Source organism: Symphalangus syndactylus, chromosome 3 (assembly GCF_028878055.3).
Source record: "Symphalangus syndactylus isolate Jambi chromosome 3, NHGRI_mSymSyn1-v2.1_pri, whole genome shotgun sequence".
NCBI lineage: Eukaryota > Metazoa > Chordata > Mammalia > Primates > Hylobatidae > Symphalangus > Symphalangus syndactylus.
In genome coordinates, this window is record NC_072425.2 from 39,654,956 (window position 1) to 39,676,368 (window position 21,413).

Consider the following 21,413-nt stretch of genomic DNA (forward strand, 5'->3'; position numbering starts at 1 on the left):
AGAAGAATCATTCAAGGGTTCAGTGAAAAAAAATCAAACACACCAACAGAAGTCACATAAAAATAATATTTGGTAAGATATTATCTTTAAAACAGTAAGAACAGCAGGATTTTCTCTGTGCCTCTTTCAAAGTTTCCATGTGTTCATCATTCAGCAAGTCTACTCACTTCCGCTGGGTGTGGTCCATGCCACTGTTTGGTATTGCTTCCAACTTTGTATTTTTCTGCCCACAGATATTTCCATAGCTGTCGTATCCTGACACTAGTCTTGCTGCTGCACCTGTTGCTATTGAAAAGCCACAAATAAATCCCTAGGAAAGAAACAGAAAAAAACATACAAATAAACCATTTCAATAGCCAACAGTCACTAGTTGATACGATAATGAGCTTCTTTTGTCTGCTGAAGGGAACAAAGAGCTATCTTTCCTTACTGCAAACACTATTCCACTGTTTTCCTTGGATTGCACATAAGCAGTATAAAGAAGTCCATAGGGAAACACTATTTACTACCATAACAAAACAAATCCCAAACTTTACATCATGAGGTCAACTTTGAATTTTATAATAATAATAATAGTAATAATAGCAGCTCCACTATACAGAACATCTGCTCTGTGCCAGTCCGTGTACTCTTAATAGGTGCTTGTAGTACATTATCTCTAATCCTCATGATGAAGAAACTGAGGCCTAGAGACATTAAACAAGTTATCCAAGGCCATCAAAGCTAGTAAAGATCAGAGCATAGAATCAAACCCAGCTTCCCTCATTCTTTAGTTTCATTTGGTTGTAAAGGGGTTCCATTAAGTGAACATCAGCAAAGGATGAAAGAAAAAAATTCAAAGAAAAATAGGAACGTGGGTTTTGAATCATTATCGCTTCAGTGTACCCAATACTTCTGTTTCCTTCCTGCAATAAAGCTATATACAAGTCAAAGAATTACATCGCGAAGCACTGCCATGCTCTTCATATTGAAGACTGGAGGAGAGTAAGGCACTGGCTTTGTATACTGCAAAGGTCACTTCATTTCATGGGAATATGCTTCATCACAGTACTAAAGGCAAATGGTAGATACTTCAGAAGCACATCATGCCTTGCTAAGTCAAGCATGCACTGACTAAAACAAAGCAATAAAAGCCTACGCTTGACAGCAAGCTACTAGCCAGAAGAACAGAAAGTGAATCACTACTGATAAATTGATTGTATTGGGGGGAAAGACTGAGGTTAAGAACTATTCTTTCAACCTGATCATTAAAAGGTTACGTTTTTATTATCTTTAGTAAACTGGCTAAGAAGGCAGAGACTATCATTATTTAATTAATCACAGCCAAGTATCACGAGTAGTACTTATGTAAATAGCCCTGCTAGATCCAAGGCCTACAGTGGAAAATACTATACTCATGCAATTCCTCAGAGAAAAGTATTTTCCCTTTAAATATTCTGTTTTCTAAATAAGCCATGTACGTTCATTGTGCAGGTAAGGGAGCTACAAGGAAAGAATAGAGAGCATAGCTACAGTCACTAGAAACTTCTTGAAGCTATACTTCGTAAAAAAGTAGACTGAGAGTAGGGACTAGCCCTGATTTGCTACTCACTAGCTTCAACTTTCTGTCTCAATTTACTCATCTGTAAAATTGAGATAATTGTAGCTCATTGGGCTATTGTGAGGATTAAATGATGTAATCCAGTAAAGTGGTAAAAAACCTGCCTGGCATATAGTAAGAGCTCAATAAAGTCTTAGCTATTATAGTTGTTAGCTACTATTATTAGAAATGAGAATATGCTATAAGGGAAAGATGGTGGGCTTTGGGGTCAGAAAAGCCTGTGTTATCAATGGAATACTGATGACATTTTCTTCTTGGGTGACCTTGGACAAACTTACTTAATTCTGTGCCTCAGTTTGCCATCTATAAGCTAAAGTTAAAACCACTTACCACAAAGGCTGTTGTGAGAATTACATGAAATAATACATGTTACATGTAAAGTGCATGTCTCAATACATGTTAGTCTCCTTCTGCCTCCAAGCAGCACAAACTGCTAGCAGTAGGGTTAGACATAGCTGGTCAGTACTTACTCATTCACACTCACCCTGTTGCCCCTCTCCCCTTCTCCTGACTCCTCCAAGGACACTGTAGGGCAATCAAACCCACCTCAGAACTTCAACCCAATACTAAGACATGGAAAAAAAATATTTAATCCTCTGCATACATATTTGCATATTTACATGTGTGAATCAGCATGCCATTTTAAGCATATCTTTGAATTCCAAATTAGGAAGCCCTGTGCTGAGTAAAAACTAGAAAAGGAGGTTAAGTATTAGGAGGTTTAATAGCTAACCTTTCCAACACATTTTTTTTTTTTTAAGATGGAGTCTAGCTCTGTTACCTGGGCTGGAATACAGTGGCGCGATCTCGGCTCACTGCAACCTCTGCCTTCCAGGTTCAAGTGATTCTCCTGCATCAGATTCCTGAGCAGCTGGGACGACAGGCATGCACCACCACATGCAGCTAATTTTTGTATCTTTAGTAGAGACAGGGTTTCACCATATTGGCCAAGCTGGTCTCGAACTCCTGATCTCAAGTGATCCATCTGTCTCGGCCTCCCAAAGTGCTGGGATTACATGCGTGAGCCACCGCACGTGGCCTCCAACACATGTTTTAACAAGAAGACTCAGATTAATGGTAAGGGAATGGACTTCGTATTCAGAAGACCTGGATTCAAACCCTCACTCTGCCAATTACTATCTGTGTAATTTTGATCTAATTACATACTTAGACTCTGTTCCCTCCTTATCTCTAATACAAAGTAATACCATCTATTTCACAGCCTAATGATGAGAACTAAATGAAATAATGCATATCCAATCCCTAGCTGAATGTCTGGTACATGGCAGGTGATCAATAAATGGTAGCTGTTAGTGGTGAATTTGAATGGGAAAGTCAGACTAAAGAGGTTAACAACAGTAATTGGACACTAACAAAAACCCCTTTGGTTCTCTATTTTAGAAGAAAAATTTTTAGGGGGAACAGTGAGAATGTCAGTAATTTTCTTACCGTACAAAAATATTTTCAGACCACAATTATAATCTTCTTTCACTACTAATCTAAAATAGCAAAGTTGTTACATAATTAAAAGGTTATGTTCTTCTTTTACTTTTTATAGGAATTTTCTTCTTATGTTTGATAAGTACATTGTGTTACAGATTCCTTTAAGTGGTTTCTGATTTCCTTTTCTGACTATTTTTAACAGTACTGTTGGACATGTGGGTTTTTTTCTTTATCATCATAAGCCACCTCACAACCCTCTCGGATATAGGCAGGGGTATAAATTGTAAATGTTACATATATATGCTAAAATGGGACACTGACATATTTTCACATAGGCCACTTAAACTTCTTAGCAGCTTCCAGAAGCATTAGAGACGGTAGGAAGCTGCCAGGGGTGGGGGGTGAGCAAGGAGAATAATAAGCTAATAAGATGGGAAGAAACCATGACTATTATCCTAGGGACTTCTCATATGGTACAAGCACTGACAATGGGGAACTAGGCCAAATATAATTAAAAATACAATCTCCTTAAAAAGAAAAATTCTAAAATCCAAATGTGGGAAGCAATATGGTTTCAGAAAGGAAAAAATGTGGCACATGAAATTAAAGTGGGGTGAGAGAAACTTTACAGAATACACTCAATAATTTAATGGTTCAGCAGAGAGAGAGGGAAAAGGCATTCAAAAGAAGGAAAAATCACATTAATGAAGCAAATGATAAGGGGATAAGGAAGGCTTTCATAAGCATGGAGTAGGAAGCAATCTTAGAGAGAAAGTAAGACTATTAGCAAGGAAGAAAACCATGGCTAAAATGTTCAAATGACTGAGCTATGGAAGTGCTTTCAGCACTGCTATTTTAAGAGAGAGAAGAGGAACAGACAAATTTATTCACAAATAGGAGGTGACTCAAATCAGATGAAGGCATACAGGGATGGTGGGTCAGAGGCATGACCTGGCAACTCATAAGTACCGACTGCCTAAGTGGGAGAAAGACAATTTGCTCATTAATGAACTGTGCTCATTTCCCTTCATATCACAAGGTCTAGTTGTACCTAAGTAAGGGCTTTTGCTTAGTTTTATTTGCTATTAGTAAAAAAAAAATAGGACACACTTTTATTTCACAAGCATGTTTGAATTTTACACATAGAGCTTTTACTAAGTAACTGAGCAAAGCAGAAGAGCTAAATTTAGTTTTGAAAAAAATGGTCAACAAAAACATGTATAGAGTGGGTGGGAGATGGTGTATGAATATGGCAAAATGTTTCAAAATAAAAAGATAGGGAAAAAAGGAGTTCTGCTTAAAGCCCTCTCCTCTGGAATTAATGAAAACATATATTGACTCTCTTTTTCTCAGATACCACCTCCTTCACTTCACCTCTATAAAGCCCGTATCTCATCAGTGCTTGGGCTTGAGCTCATAATAACTGATTTGTAAAATCTTGGAACATTTGCCTTCTGTTTCTCCTCTTTTGAGAGCCTTAAGATACGGAGGGCTATTAGGACCCAGCAGATAGGGCAGGATTAGTATCCTGCCCTAGAAAAGGCCTGATGCAGAGTGAATATTTATGTAAACAAATTAAACAAAATTAATTATAAACTTGTATCAATCTGTCAGATTTCCAGACTTTTAAAAAAATGTAATAGGATGCCTCTCTGTAAGAATGAGGAAAGAAGAAGGAAAAAAAAAACAATGAGGCCAGGAGCAGTGGTTCATGCCTGTTAATTCCAGCACTTTGGGAGGCTGAGGTGGGAGAAATACTTGAGGCCAGGAGTTCGAGACCAGCTTGGGCAACATAGTGAGACCCTGTCTCTACAAAAATAAAAATATTAGCCAGGCGTGGTGGTACATGCCTGTAGTACCAGCTACTCAGGAGGCTGAGGCAGGAGGATTGCTTGAACCCAGGAGTTCAAGACTGCAGTGAGCCATGATCATGCTACTGTACTCCAGCCTGGGCAATAGAGTGAGACCTTGACTTTGGGAAAAAAAAAAAAGAATGATAGAAAGTCTAGGGAATAACTACTCAATAAGCATTTATTGAGCATATACAAATGCAAGGTTTACCCTAAAAGAACTGAAATGTTCTCAAGAGGGAAGAAAATAAAGGGTATGAGGGAGTGAAATCATAGGCTCAATTTCATGGGCAGCTAGAACAATGAAAAGAACACAGACAAAGAAGACTGAAAACTGACCCTCACTTTGCCATGAACACTCCTTACCATCATGAGCAAGTAACTTTTTATTCCCTGAGCCTCAGTTTCCTTATCATCACAAGGATAGAATTAGATGGATCTCTAAAGCCCTTCCTCTTCAAAACTATTATGATTCTAAGGGAAAGCAGACACAGAGTACAATTTTTAAGAGTATACTTGCAGGGAGTTCACACCCGTTTGGTTTACTACAGTGACTGAGAATAAATAAAGAAAAAGCAGCTTAAAAACAAATGAATTTAACTGAACTACATACTTAAAAATGGTTAAAATGGTAAATATTATGTTAGGTACATTAATAGGTAATTATCACAATATTAAAGAAAGGAAACAGACTTAATAGAAAGTGGAAAGTCGTTTGGATCAGGTAACCTTATGGTAATTTTTGGCATGTTATTGTTCTTATTTCAGTGATCCCAGCAAAGAACAGCCCATCAAACAGGTGACTAAATACTGCAGTGAATCTCTCACTCTGTTCTGCATGCTCAACAATAGTTAATGAGGTAGAAACATCATGCCCTGGGAAGTAAACCAATGCTATAAAATAGAAAAGGTCCTTCCTTGAAAGCAGTCTGAAGGGACAAACTATAAGATGATGTCCCCTAAATCCAACTCTAGTCCAGATCATTCTCCAAGATTCCAACTTTGCATTTCCAACTGCTTCTCCTTACTCACAAATTCTACATGTCCACAACTCATTTTCTCATTCCACACTTCCCTTTCCTCCATATACTCTATCTCCACTGGTGGCACCACTTATCTACTAGATGGCACACACAAGATACGAAGTGGAAGACTGCAGTCTCCTTTCTCCATGCTTCTGCCCCTCACCCTAGCTTCCTAACACCACACTAGAGGAAGAGGTGATGCCAAGCGATTTGGTCAGAGCCTGAGATACTGATGAGACCACGTTTCACTGGCAAGCAAGGTTACTGTGTCCTACAGGTACATGTTCTGAACAACTTTTTCTGTTGTCCTCAATTCCAGGCAAGAGTGGGGTCTACCCCTTGAGGTCTCCCCTTCTCCCTCTTCTCTTCTGGGTTCAGTGCTGCCACTACGTAATCTTAGACAGTTATTGAGCTTATCTCTATGCCTCTGTTTCCTTCTCTGCAAAATGGGAATGTGACAACAACAGTGTATATGTCCTTGAGCAGGTGTGGGAATTAAATGAGTTTCTATATGTCAAGTGCTAAGAACAGTGTCTAGCTCATAGTAAGCAGCAATAACTACTAGGGTAAGTAAGTTCTAGGGGGTCTCTGTATCTTCTATTTTCCATGGTAAGCACTCTTGTTAGGGCCATCCAGCCTCCTCCCTTCTTGCCTTTTTGTGGTAAGCTGATCTGGGCAGAGTTCATCCAGGTAGATCTCCATTCTCTCTTCTTCTCCTTTTCTGACAAATACCTCTCCTTGACACAGAATGAAGTCAGACCATCCTAGATGGGAAGGAACTTTAGCCTTTTGGGCCCAAGCTTCATTCCACAAGTTATTTTTACCAGGGAGTACCTTACTGGGCGTACTCAGGTATCTACTAATAAAGTGGTGCTTTATTTATCCATCCCACTCTTGTTTCCTGATGTGTACAGAAAACGTGGTTGAGAACCCAGGAGGAGCTGGGGTGGGATTTGAGCTGAGAAACCTATCCTGAACCCCTAACACAAGAACTTTAGTCATCCTTTATCTGCCTCTCACTTGTCTGCAACACTGACAACACCATTGATAAATGTTATGGATCCTAATTCTTCAATCTCTCTCTTCCTCTCCTTTAGCACTACTTTATTTCAGGTTTTTCACCTCTTATCTGGACCATTACATCAGCCTCCAGAGTGATCTGCCTGAAACCTCTTTCCACCTTCCAAGCCATCTTTAACATTAGCTGCCAGCGCCATCTTTCTAAACCCACTCATATCACTTCTTGCTCAATACTTTTCAGTGGTCTATCTGTGCCTATAATAGAGGGTCTCAACTTTGGCTGAACATCAGGTTTGCAGAGATTATATGCAAATCACTGAGGTAGGGCTGAGGAATGAGGTTTTTTTTTTTTGTTTTTTTTTGTTTTTTTCAGAAAAGATCCCAGCTAATTCTAGGCTGGGCACAGTGGCTCACACCTGTAATTCCAGCACTTTGGGAGGCCGAGGCATGCAGATCACTTGAGATTAGGAGTTCGAGACCACCTGGCCAACAGGGTGAAACTCCATCTCTACTGAAAATGCAAAAATTAACCAAGAGTGGTGCTGGGTGCCTGTAATCTCAACTACTCAGGAGGCCCAGGCAGGAAAATCGCTTGAACCTGGGAGGCAGAGGTTGCAGTGAGCCAAGATCGCAACCTGCACTCTAGCCTGAATGACAGAGCAAGACTCTATCTCAAAAAAAAAAAAAAAGAAAAAAAGAAGAGATCCGAGCTAATTCCAATGTACAGCTAGGGCTAAAAACCCCTTGTTTACTACCTTAATGAAATATACAAATTTATATTTGTACATTTATACAAATGTGCAATGTTACAAGTAATTTTTTGGAGCAGAGTTAAGTATATGCCCAGTAATTCCAAAACAGTGATGAAAGTTCAAATGTAGAAGATAGCACTTAAGAAGGCTGATAGCAACTTGCCTCGAAAAACGCTCCAAGTTCTAGATAACTCAAGCATTAGAAAAACCTTGAAACTAAGGGAAGAAATAAAAGAGAAGTACAAATATTGATGAAGAGATGAACATGTATAAGATTTAATGGTAGAGATGAGTGAAAGATGACAAGATCTTAGAATATTTAAGAACTAGACCATAAGTATCAAAAAATGAGCAAAAAACTGCAAATAAAGTCAGAGAATAAAGGTATGGTTTGAGTGTCAGGCTGCAAGATTACTAAGAGGCAATAATCTGTAAGAGAAGCAGACAGCTGGGCCACTCAATTAAAAGGACATAGCCAGAAAGTTCCAGTTCCTATTCTATCTTCGCCACTTATTTTCAACAGTATATTCTTAGACAAGCTAATATTTAACCTTGCTATACTTTGTCTATAAGCAGGGGATAAAACCTATTTCATTGAAAAAACTTAAAAAGGTACATACCGATCTATATATATATACACACACACATACTAAAGTGTTGAGCATAGATTAATGCCCAACAAATGTTTGTTAAATGTTTATTTTAAAAGTACTATAGAATGAAATCCAAAGAGGGAGAAATCTTCTAAAAATCGTTTAAAACAAATACTCAGAAACCAAAAAATGCTGAATCTCAGTTGTGCCAGGGAATAGAACTTTGAGATTTCTTATTTCCACTTGGCAAAATACGGTGTTAGCTCAATTCCATGAAGGTAATCCATTAAAAGAATCATTCGAAAACAAATAATACTATGCCAACATTTAAAAGTACACACAGTGGGTCTTAATTACAATCATACTGAAATCAACATTATATTAATTACCATTGCATTAAAATGTTTCAGTAAACAAATAACTCCTTAGTCTCAAGTCACTCCCAAATCAGCCTATTAACATTAATGACTGCACTTTCCTGACCTATTTTAGCACAGAAAATCCAAAGCACCTCGGGTGGCATGGTATATGTTTTTGTAAACAATTTTGAAAGGTCAGCTGCTATTTGTCCCAGGGTTACATTCAGGGAGTGGGGAAAGGCTGTGGACTAATTCTGTTACCAAAGAATCTTTCTATGGCAGGGTGCGGTGGCTCACGCCTGTAATCCCAGCACTTTGGGAGGCCGAGATGGGTGAATCACCTGAGGTTGGCAGTTTGAGATCAGCCTGGCCAACATAGTGAAATCCCATCTAAAAATTCAAAATTAGCTGGGCGTGGTGGTACATGCCTGTAATCCCAGCTACTTCGGAGGCTGAGTCAGGAGAATCACTTGAACCTGGAAGGTGGAGGTTGCAGTGAGCCGAGATCGCACCATGCACTGCAGCCTGGGCAACAAGAGCGAAATTCCGTCTCAAAAAAAAAAAAAAGAAATTTTTTTTCTCCACACGCTACATAAACATTCATGCATGTTATATTTCAGCTGCCATTCCATTAAACTAAGTAAACTTTTGAGCAGTATCTTATAACTCATTCAGTTAGGAGACGGGTATTTTGACCTTTCCTAAATATCCTAAATTTGGTGAAACTGTGCTTTTATCTTTAAAATAAACACTCCTTATTTTACTGGATTTATCATATCTCATTAAAATGTACTGCTTTATTTTCCTTTTCTCAGAGGCAGAACTGGTACCTACAATTGTGCCTATTAGCCAAGATTACAGTTGTTCTGTGATTCACAAATGGCGCTGGCCTGGTGGGCAGTCAGAGGAGACAAAGAGCAAGATTTTCCTAAAGAAATTCTATAAAAGGTATAGTAAGAAGGGGGTTAAAAATACACATGAGTAAGAACAAGGCTGCCTGAGGTAGTGTAATTGCATTTTGAATTGTAGAAGACTAAGAAAGAGACAGCAATAATGTATCTGCAGAGTCCCCTTGAGGAAGAGGAAATGGGGTGTTAGAAAACAGCATTGACCTGGAAGTGAACAGACCTGGACTCTGTTCTCAGCTCTGTCATGAACTAGCAGTGTGGCCTTGGGATAGTAATTTCCATCTCTGAGTTTGATGTTTTAATCTGTAAAATAAGGGCGATGGACTAGATGAGGATTTCCATGTCCTTTCTGCTTCTAAATATCAGACTGCTTTAAAAATAGCAGTTTTCTATCTTTTTTCCAGCCTAGCACACTGGCAGGGACTCTAATGCCACTGAAGTCTGTGTCAGAAACTCTTGTAGGGCAGAGTGGGTATGCAATTGAATGTGCACATCCTTAATACCTTGTACCAGCAACTCTGCTCCTCCATTCTCTGTACCCACTGGAAAATCACCAGGTCCCTTGATCTCTAATCGAAAGATGCCACTCATTACAGTAGACACAGCAGGCAGCAGGGGCCATTGGAAAACCACCAGGTCCCTTCATCTCCAATCGAAAGATGCCACTCATTACAGTAGACACACAAGGCAGCAGGGGCCTAGCATGGGCAGAAGGAGGAAGGAGCAATAAGCAACCAGCCTCCCATCTAGGAAGAACTGTGGAACACCAAGTCCCTGAGAGGAAATGACTGCCCTAAAGATAACCAACAAGTTGGTGTGACTGGGTTGGGTGAATATGCAGGGCTCGTGACTCATGGTCACTGTTTTGCTCACCACCCCATCAAGATCAACATTCAGAGACTTACAACAAATGATTTGCTTTCTGAAATGGTCTACTGAATGGCATATAAGTCCCAGCTGCTCCTTAATTTGAGCTCAGTTTTCATGTAGAAAAACAAATCAAGAGTGACACAAAATACCACTGAATTGTATTGAGGACTGGTATATTCCACAACTGCCCTCATTAAACCAACTCCTCGGCATTCCCTTGGATCATGAGTCCAGTTTGGACCATCTGTGAGAGTTTCCTTACCATCCCAATGCAGAAGAGGATAAAGAGCAGCAGCCATGGTATGTCTGTGCAGCTACGGTCCTCCAGCGGCTTCCATTCTCGTTTGGAGCTCTAATTGGAAATACAAAATAAGAGAGTGTGAAATGTTAAGTTTAGTTAAAGTTAGAAGGGCACAAATACACCAGCTATAGCTAGAGCCCTTCTTTGCCAAACAAGTTTCTACTGAACCTTTAAGAAACAACTCAAATATTTGTCACCTTTTCTGTGACGTTTATGCTAACCCCCACAGCTAAAAACTCCACTGGCCCTACTCCCACCCCTCTTCCTGGCCAGGGCTGGTACTGAGTTCATCGCTTTTTTAGTCCCTATATTAGAGTTTTTTAGCAGGCTAAATTGTCATTCTTATTTGTTATGCTGTGTCCCAGCAGACTATGAGTTTCATAAGGGAAGAGACCAGGCTTATTTCTCAGCATCTAACATGATGCCTGAGGGTTCATAATATGTACTCAGTGAGGGCTTTTTAAAAATGAATAAATAAATGAATACACTCTTCCAACTTCAGTCTTAATGCTAGCTTTTTCTTTGTGTGTCCAGATGCTAAACTTGAAAAAAAAAAGTTAGAATGTGCTGTTTATATATATGTTCTCTTGCAGAAAAGATGCCCACCAAAATGGATTCCTATTCAGGCCGGGCCCAGTGGCTCACATCTGTAATCCCAGCACTTTGCGGGGCTGAGGCAGGCAGATCACCTGAGGTCAGGAGTTTGATACTGGCCTGGCCAACATGGCAGAACCCCGTCTGTACTAAAAATACCAACATTAGCCGGACATGGCTGTGGTCTGTAATTCCAGCTACTCGGGAGGCTGAGGCAGGAGAACCGCTTGAATTCAAGAGGCGGAGGTTGCAGTGAGCGGAGATCGTGCCACTGCACTCCAGCCTGGGCAACAAGAGCAAAACTCCATCTCGGAAAAACAAAAAACAAAAAACAAACAAACAAAAAAAACGGGATTCCTATTCAGGGGTAGATTTTTCTAAGTCAAAAAAAAATTCAGTTTCTATAGACAGATCTGTGCAACTCCTAAACAATCCATGCATTTTCATTTTGTTCCTAGAAAATGTTAGTTTCTAGATCAAACACAGAGAATCCTGAACTACAGAACTAGCGGCATTCTAAAAGTTAACTTGCAAAGTATTGACTGGAATTCCAACTGCATTTTTTTTTTCTTATTTCAATAGTCTTAAGATCTCGGGTCAGCTCACAAATCCCTTTTAATGGAAATCTAACTGAAATAACCCCCCTGAGCTTTCTAATGAACAAAAATCCCTGAGTCTCACACCTTCTCCTGGAAAAAGTAAGCAGCGAAGGGAGAAAGAAGGTATCCTTGGGAAACCTATGGGAAAGGTTCCTCTGAGAAGGTTCAGGCCTCCAGTGGCTTCCGTGACAAGATCCAGGAAGCTATTTGGAAAAGGCTTGTCAGGAGGAAAGGGCATCAGCAGGAGGGGGCTGGAGATAAGGGAGCCGTCTAGTACAATTAGTATATAGAGAGTACAACCAGGCTTAGTTCTCTCTCCCTCTAAAACCATAGTGTTGAACTACGTATCCTTTGATAACCTGATGAAAACTACAGATTATTTTCTTAATATGTAAGCATAGGCCAGGCATGGTGGCTCATGCCTGTAATCCCAGCACTTTGGGAGGCCGAGGCGGGTGGATCACCTGAGGTCGGGAGTTCGAGACCAGTCTGACCAACATGGAGAAACCCCGTCTCTACTAAAAATACAAAGTTAAACGGGTGTGGTGGTGCATGCCTGTAATCCCATCTACTTGGGAGGCTGAGGCAGGAGAATTGCTTGAACCCGGGAGGCGGAGGTTGTGGTGAGCCAAAATCATGCCATTGCACTCCAGCCTGCACAACAAGAGCACAACTGCATCTCAAAAACAAACAAACAAAAAAAGTAAGCATATATTCACATAATTTTCATAAGAATTTAGGGAATTCAAACCCCAGATTAAAAAACACAACTTTAAAATATCTGCCTATCAACAATGAGGGCAGAGAATTGGAGATAAAACAATTTCTTCCTAACCCCTAAAGTGTTAAACAAATGCTTTATTATTGCCTTACACTGTACAATTGTTATGAACAGAACAAAACAAAAAACACAACCAGTTAGCTTGTTCCCAAACACCCACACAGAAAACAAAAGAGCACTAGTTAGTCACGGAAAAAAACCTTACCCTAAGACTCTAACTAGCATTAAAAACCAAGAATGAGTAGGCAGTTTTTTTTCCAGAGGAATGCAGTACTGTGGCATAATAGATGAAGGACTGGTTCTCTCCCTGGCTGTGTCATTAGTTAGCTACATGACTTTAGATAAATTGCTTCATATCTCTGGGTGGCAGAAAGGAGTTAGTCTGGATCTCTTAGGTTCCTTCCAACTCTAAAATCTATGATCAAGAATGCACTTTTGTGGAAACTTTGTTATGACTAGGAAAAACTGCAAAATAATTTGACATAATTCTCTGTATTAGTCATATAAGAATGCCTGTATTGTGGTCTGTATTTTGGAAGACAGTTGTTCACAGTGTGAATAAAGAATGTTTCTTTGTATTAAATAATTTCAGTCTTGAATAATACCCATTACAGTAAAACTGCTTCCAAACAGAGAATTTGGACACATCTTTGATATTCATTGTATTTACTCCATGGTAATTTATAAAGCAAAAGCTACTTTGAAATGCTGTATTTGTTTATCTTAACAAACAGCATGTATGGGGAGGGAAGAAAGGGAGAAGCCTCAGGTTGGTTGTGTAGTTTCTTTATCCCCAACTATTTTCTTAGTATTTTTACCTTAGACCAACATTCAGTTCATTAATGCCTAAATTTTCATCTATAACATACAGAGATAGTTCATTTTTGACCAGAAAAATACAAAGATTCAACATCTCAACAAGTCCATTCAACTTGCTGTGGGTCACTTCTGTGCCAAATACACAGAAATTCTTTCACTGGAAATGAGAAGTGGAGACAGGGTAGGAGTTACATATAAAAAATATTGACATATAAAAAATATGTATATATTACATATAAAAAATATTGTGGAAGAACAAAAGTGATCACCCTCACTTGGACAAAGGAACACTTAGCAGAGGAGGGGTGGCTTACTTCACAGGACTGTTTTGAGAAGTAAATGTCAGCACCTGTCACACAGCATGCACTCAATTCTTGGTTATTATTATTATTCATCAATACTTTTCAGTTAACCCTCTCTCTGTTACTAAAATATCCTTTTACCAAGTGGACCTTCCCATTAAAAAGGATATAAAGAATATTAAACTCTTTTTCCCTTATACTTACTAAAATTTTGACTTAATGGTGGCATATTTCATTTTAGCTGCCATTGTTAATGCCATCAGTTATTGATTACTATTAATCAGACATTAGACTCAAAGCTTTACAAACATTATGTCTTCTACATTCAAAACAGCTCATGTAAGTATTGTCTCTATTTCACAGATGAGGAAACTCAGGCTCAGAAGTTAAATAATCAGCCTAAGGTTTCACATCTGCACAATCAGTCTTTGCCCCTCCCCCAAGTCTGTGACTCCAAAGCCTATTCCAGTAAGACTATTTTTTATTTGCACTAGTTAGTAAAAAACAATAACCTCAATTAGTTTCTCCTCACATTGAAAAATTTGGGAGCCAACTCAATAATTTTAAATCCTGTTGGTACAGGGAAAGCAAGTGAGATGTGTTATGAGCCATGAAGTTTCTCAAGTGAGTCAGAAAACCCAAGAGCTGAAAATTTTTAATAATTCTTTAACAGATTTAACCAAGTGGCAACAGGATTTAATGCTGTTTCTTCCAATTAAAATTCTATATAGACCTAGCAAAAGTAAACTGTTTTGCAACAGCACTTTTTAAATGTGATTTTACCCCTTTCTCAGATTCTACATGAGATTAATACCAGGCTTTCAGTAAATGTTAGGTCTCTCCCCTTCGCAGGATCTTGCAGTTTAGGAACTAAATAGTACCAAAGTAATCATATAATCGAAGCCTTTAGTGAGAGTGATTGAAACCCAGAGAAGGGAAGGGGCTTGCCCAAGGGCATACATTTATATTATCTATGACCGCATTTGATTCCTAAAACAATTCTGTTAATTACTATATATATATATACTCCTGACTTTTCTATTTTATAGAATAGGAAAACAAAAATCAAAGAAAACAAGTGGAAAATCTATGTCTGAAACCTGAGTCCTCAAACTCTAGCAGAAAAACAGAAACTATAAGACAGGATCCAGGGATACTAAAAACAAACAAACAAACATGGTAACAAAGATGAAGAATGCCTTTCTCAGGCTCATCAGTGTACTAAACACAGGCAAGGAAAAAAATCAGTACACTCAAAGACAGGTTAACAGAAATTATCCAAACTGAAACACACACACACACACACACACACACACAGAGACTCAAAATTTAAAAACCAGAATAGAGCATCCAAGAACTATAGGACAATAACAAATGATGTGACATATGTGTAATTGAAATCCAACAAGAAGACAGAATGAGGCAGAGGAAATATTTGAAAAAAATGAATGCAAATTTTCCAAAAATAATGAAAGAAATCAACGCACAGATCCAAGAAGTTCAGAGAATCCCAAGCAGAATAAATACACAAACACACACCCCCTACACCTATTATACTCAAACCCTTGAAAGCCAAAGATACAAAGATCTTCTTGAAGGCAGCCAGAGGGGTAAAAAAAGACACATCACATACAGAAAAACAAAGATTACAGTAGTCTTCTTGTTAGAAACTATAAAAAGTAGAAAACCACAGAATGACATCTTTAAATCGATGAAAGGAAAACGAAAAAAAAAAACAAAAACTACCAACCCCAAATTCTATGCTGACAGAAGATATCTCTCAGACATGAACACTTTTCAAACCAAAAAACGTGACAATTTATTAGCCACAGACCTGAACTGTAAGAAATGTTAAGGAAAGTTCTTCAGGCACAAGGAATTGATACCAGACAAACTTGGAGGTACAAAAGAAAGATTTAAAAGACTTCCAAAAATGGCTAAAATGAAGGTTTGAGATTTTCCATAATAAAAAGTTTTTTAATGTTTAAAAATAAGTGTGTGAACATGTAAAGGCTTTTTTTGCACACATACACAAGGTTAATAATCTAGAAGGCAGAATTACAATTTCTAATACTACTACTGGAGAATTAAAGAACAATTCTAAGTCAGACCACAGCTGGCATATACCTCTTGTTTGTACATTTATATCCTTAGAGAGGAACAATGTGTAACACCTTCACATGCCTTCCTATATTTTGTACAGCGTAGATATCTAATTTTTTAGCTTCCATGGTATCTCTTATAGAAGTCATAGTACTACTATATCTTAGACTCCACATTCACTATGAGCCCTAATAACTAAACCCAAGACCTTCTGGTGAATTTGATATGCTATATAGTAAGGGTGTATTTTTTTTAGTAAATAAATCTGTAAAATGTTTTAATCTAAATTTCCACGCTATTGCAAATAAAGACACAGTTGTTGAATAAATGTATTTGTAGGTAATAGTAAAACACAGAGGTTTTGGTAAGTGATATGTAATAAACAATTAGGTCAAATTAGCCATCACTGGAGGGATCAACAGTAATATGGCAGGCAGGGTGGGCCAAGGCCAGGGGGCCAATTAAGTAGGAAAAGGTCTGGCAATTATGCATCAAGTGCACAGAATCAGGCCAGGCAGGCAGGATTAGGAAGGTATCAAAAGATCAGATAAGCATTATCAACGATCCAGATTACATACAAAAAGAGTTAACTAGGTCTCAAATATGGAGGCAGGTAGGGTCCAAAACCCTGGAAGTCAGAAGACATCTGGGTAATATCTAAAGGCAAAGACTGAATATTCCTGCTCCCTTTTCATACTCTGCGCTTACTGCCTGTATGACTTTATCCTAATTAAGACAGAAGTACAAAGCTTCCCAAAAGATTCTTATAAGTAATATAATAAGAGTACTACCTACTGCTATCAATCTGTCCTTCATACACCAGGTTTTAAAATAATGGAAAATGTGCTATAAAAAGGTTAAAGTCAATTATATGAAGTTGCTTGATTTTCAGAAAATATTCTTTTTTTTTGAGACAGGATCTTGCTCATTCACCTAGGCTGGAGTGCAGTGGCACAATCACGGTTCACTGCAGCCTTGATCTCCCAGGCTCAAGTGATCTTCCCGCCTTAGCCTTCTGAGTAGCTGGGACTACAGGCACACAACACCATGCTCCGTTATTTTTTTTTTTTTAAAACGGATTGGGTTTCACCATGTTGCCCAGGTTGGTCTCAAACTCCTGGATCAAGCCTTGGCTTCCCAAAGTGCTAGGATTATAGGCGTTAGCCACCACACCCAGCTTCAGAAAATATTCTTAAGCATTTCTTTGATTCTTCAGATAAATACTGGGCACCACATGAAATACTTGAGATGCAACAAGTAAGACAGCCCCTGAGCTCTAGTTTAAGTGGGAAAGAGACAAACCAAGTACTATGATAGCATGAGCTTTGCCAAGATAGAGACAGAAAAGGTACTGCAGGAATAGACATGGGGAACATTAAGGAAACGATTGTGAGAACTGTTGAAATTACCTCATAAACTTTTGCAGCTTATATTCTGAGGCAAACCTTAAAATCATCTTTCAACGTCTAAAATAGAATGTGTTTTGTGCCCCCAAAACATTCTAAAAATTCTTGGTTGCTATCATGGGGAAATATTGACTACTAAATTAGAATTATTACACCCGGAAATGTTTAGTAGCAAACAGGACATTAAGTTGCTTTAAAAAAAAAAAAAATCAGCCATTTCTCACTTCATATCAAGATTTTTTTATACACTAAAGATTTTGTGGTTCCAGTTAGGAAGAGGCCTTTCAGCCTCAGAAATGACAAAAAATATCTTCCTTTGTTTTCTGACACTTATTGTGTAGGGTTATATTTACTAAGCTACTGGAATAATATTTTCATGTAGATATCACTGGTGAGATTCCTACTAACAATGAGTTAAGTACTATCTGGTCACATATATCTAGAGGTGCTGCAACTTGGAATTTCTGACAGGCTAAAGGACTACATGCTCCTTTGGCATTTCCCCAGACTAAGCCAGAGAACTGCATTCTCTGACATTCAAAGTAACAATAAATAGCAGCCTGGGAGGCTGGTCCCAGGGAAGAGAAGTGGTATATGGGCAGGATTAAGCCTGCAAACAAATAAGAGACCAACCATTATAGATTCCAATACCATTTGGGCTGCCATTTCACAATTACAGCACCACTCATATTCTTGTATTTTTGTCTGATCAACTGGGAAGTATAAAAGTATTAACTACTAACAAAGTACTGAAGCTTAGAAATTTAAGCAAAATCAAGAGTATCCTTCTGACAAGGTTATCAACATATACTTGTGTTCTTACAGGTCACTAGTAAGGATAGTTAAGCTGGCAGGCCAGGAATCCCATATAACCTGAAGCCTATACCTCATGACAAGCACAGGAATGCTATTCTTCCTATGTGCCTAGATCTTTGCAGCACAGATCCATCACTGTGACTTTTCCCAGATTCTGATGAAAAGCCAACTACATCTGAGAAGGCCAAAGCAAACTAAGATGTACTCTCATCAAGCACGGAGTCCAGAATGTGTCCTTGGGTTGAATTGGGTCATTTGTTGAGTAATCAACCCCTCCCCCAATTTTTTGTTTGAACATCACAGTCTCCACTTCCTGAGGTAGCTGACCATCTCCAAAACAGTCCCACAGTTCCAGCAGCTCTGCTGCAGTTTTCACTGTCCTAACTACTCCCTGACACACCTCAAAAGCCACTATAATAGTCACTGAATGCATCCATCTCCAAGGTCGCCGCTGCATAGACATTTGTGCTATTCAAGTGTGTACGTGGCAAACATTGGTCTGTGAAGACTTTATTTTGCTCCTGCCAGCTTTACACAGAAACCTCCAGTATTAAAGACAAATAGTTATACATTCAGAATCTTTAAAGCTCCCTCCAAGGACATACTGCTTCATTAAATTCCCCAATATGCTTTTATTTGCACAGAGTGGTAACAAAAAAATAAAAGAGCTGATGTATATCATTTTTGCCACAGTTTTCAATAGAGTGAGCAGACCTGATGAAGTTGAGTAGCAATAAACTACGGAGGCTCTAGCCTTCTGTTCCTAGCATCTGCAAATAAAATCTTGTAATAGGATTTTGAAAGACACTGCCTGTCCTTTGGGAAGGCTCTGTCAAGGATCTGGAGTGCATAACTACTTACGGTTACCATAAGTAATCTGTTTCATTTGCTAAGCCTGGTGATGGCAATTCATTATGGAAAGGTAAAACTAAAAGCATGATTTTAACAGACAGTTAAAGGTAATAAGATACACTGCATGGAAAGATACAGGATTCTGTGGCCAACTGCTTTTCTTAGTTCATGAACTTTATGCTAAATCACAAACATGCATCCATTTAAGGAGAAAGGGGGAAATGGCAACTAGAGCTGCTTTGTAAGTTAGGTATTTATATAGTGACAGAAAGATCACGGAGAGATAAATTGCCAATGACTTCATTCTGCCTCCAGTTCCCCTGAAAAATAATTGTGGGCCTGTTACAAAGATGTCTCTCTTGCATCAGACTTCTCAATGACTGTCCTTCTTGTATATGAACACATGATAATTACTGGGCAGAGGCCAAGTTAATCCTGCTCTGCAACATAGCTAATAACATATTTTACCTCTATTATCAAAGAAACAATCAAAATTATACAGACAAGCCTTGCCTGCAATCCTCAAACAGTATCTCTATCTTGTCTTTCTCCTGAATCAGTGGTAATCAACCTTTATAATTTAAAATTACTATTTAATTTTTTAAAATTATAGTTTTCATGGGCTTCATTTTTTTCCTATCACATCCTACAAGGGTCAGAATTTCTTCAGTACTTGATGATACCACGGACAGACTGACAGACCAAAGCTCTACTTCGCACCTCCCATCTGCTACAGTATAGTCAGTTTCCAGACTGTTAATGGGTGTATTGACTTTTCTGGCTATGCTGTAACCATTTTTAAAAATTTCATGCATATGCAATATAAGATTCTTACTCCAATCTTGCTCTCTTTTCCATGATGGAACAGATAAAAATTGACTTATAGGCCAGGTGCGGTGGCTCACGCCTGTAATCCCAGCACTTTAGGAGGCCAAGGAGGGTGGATCACCTGAGGTCAGGAGTTCGAGACCAGCCTGGCCAACATGGTGAACCCCTGTCTCTACTAAAGATACAAAAAAATTCTCCAGGCATGGTGGTGGGCACCTGTAATCCCAGATACTCAGGAGGCTGAGGCAGGAGAATCACTTCAACCTGGGAGGCAGAGGTGGCAGTGAGTTGATATTGCACCATTGCATCCAGCCTGGGCAACAGAGCAAAACTCCATCTCAAAAGAAAAAAAAAAAAACACTGAGAACTGACTTATAATGACTTATACAGAAGTAACATAAAGATTGCACTGATCATAATATAGCAAATAGGTGGGCAGAATTTGGTAAACTTATGTTCTAAATCAAAATTAGGTATCTTTGCCAATTAAGATGTTTTTAGTTCACCACAGTCACGCACTGAAACAAATTATGTGTTCAGTTCTATGGCAGTGGCATAAAACTCTTAAGTGAACCAAATCCCTACCAGAGGAACCCATAAGGTGAACTAGGTTCCCTTCCTTTGTGTTTCTACAGCATACTATGTAAATACCATCACAGTAATTATCATTCCATATTATAATTATTTATGTTTTCCCAGTAGATGACCTTTTTGATGGTAAGTGTAATGTGTCTATTTTTTGTTTAACCCAGGGATTAACATTGTTTATAGAAAGCACTCAAATATTCTTCAAATGAAAACCTATTCCATGCAAAACAATGTGTACAGAAGCTTCCCCTAAATGGTTGCATATATAATGTTCAGTCTTCCCACTTTATCGTCTACTTGGGGACAGGGACTTGACTTTGTTAACTCCTATGTCCCCAATAGTTACCGCAGTTAGCACATAAATAGGCTCTCAGCACATTTATTTAGTGAATAAATAAACCAGGCTAGGTCTCTTACCATTGGAGTGGCATGATGTTAGAACAGACAGCCTTACTGCTTCTCTTGCATGAGATTTTTTACCCAAAAAGTATCTATTGCATCATAAGCAGACTCCTTTTCCCGCAGATATTATATGGCTGGCATTTCCCAAAGATGTTTGTTAATGGATTATATGAGAAAAATTAATCCCATTTTAAATAAGTTTTGGAAATGCAGGTTAACGAAGTCCAGTCTTTCAAGCAGGATTTCTTTGAGCCTTTATTTTAAGATTCTCCAAAACATATTTGGTCACACACCCATTGGGGCAAGTGGTTGCAGACAATGCTGACCTCTCTCATTATATTTCTCGAAATCAGAAAATAAGAGTTCATAGTTAGGATACTACTCCCACTGAAAAACTTTCAGAATGCTGATAACACTGGTTAAGAAACTGAAAGCAATGTAAATTGGTTAACCACTTTTAGAAAGTAATTTGGCAATACATTTCAGAAGCCCAAGGAAATAATCCAAAATATTAAAATAGGACCAGGCATGGTGGCTCATGCCTGTAGTCCTAGCACTTTGAGAGGCTGAGGCTAATGGATCACTTAATCCCAGGGGTTTGG

The 21,413-nt window shown here is 38.6% G+C and overlaps 1 protein-coding gene across 3 annotated transcripts in view; it reads right to left on the reverse strand.

Moving 5' to 3' along the window:
• SLC44A1 (solute carrier family 44 member 1) overlaps positions 1 to 21,413 on the reverse strand; it is a 200,291-nt gene that overhangs the window by 136,572 nt on the left and 42,306 nt on the right. For 2 of the 3 annotated variants that reach the window (XM_055271590.2, XM_055271589.2), the window contains exons 2-3: positions 10,683 to 10,772; positions 168 to 310 (exon numbers count right to left, since the gene is read on the reverse strand). In XM_055271590.2, the coding sequence (XP_055127565.1) occupies positions 168 to 310; positions 10,683 to 10,772 (233 nt within the window). Of the gene's footprint in view, positions 1 to 167; positions 311 to 10,682; positions 10,773 to 21,413 lie in introns of those variants that run through there. The other variant, XM_055271591.2, reaches the window with a different exon arrangement.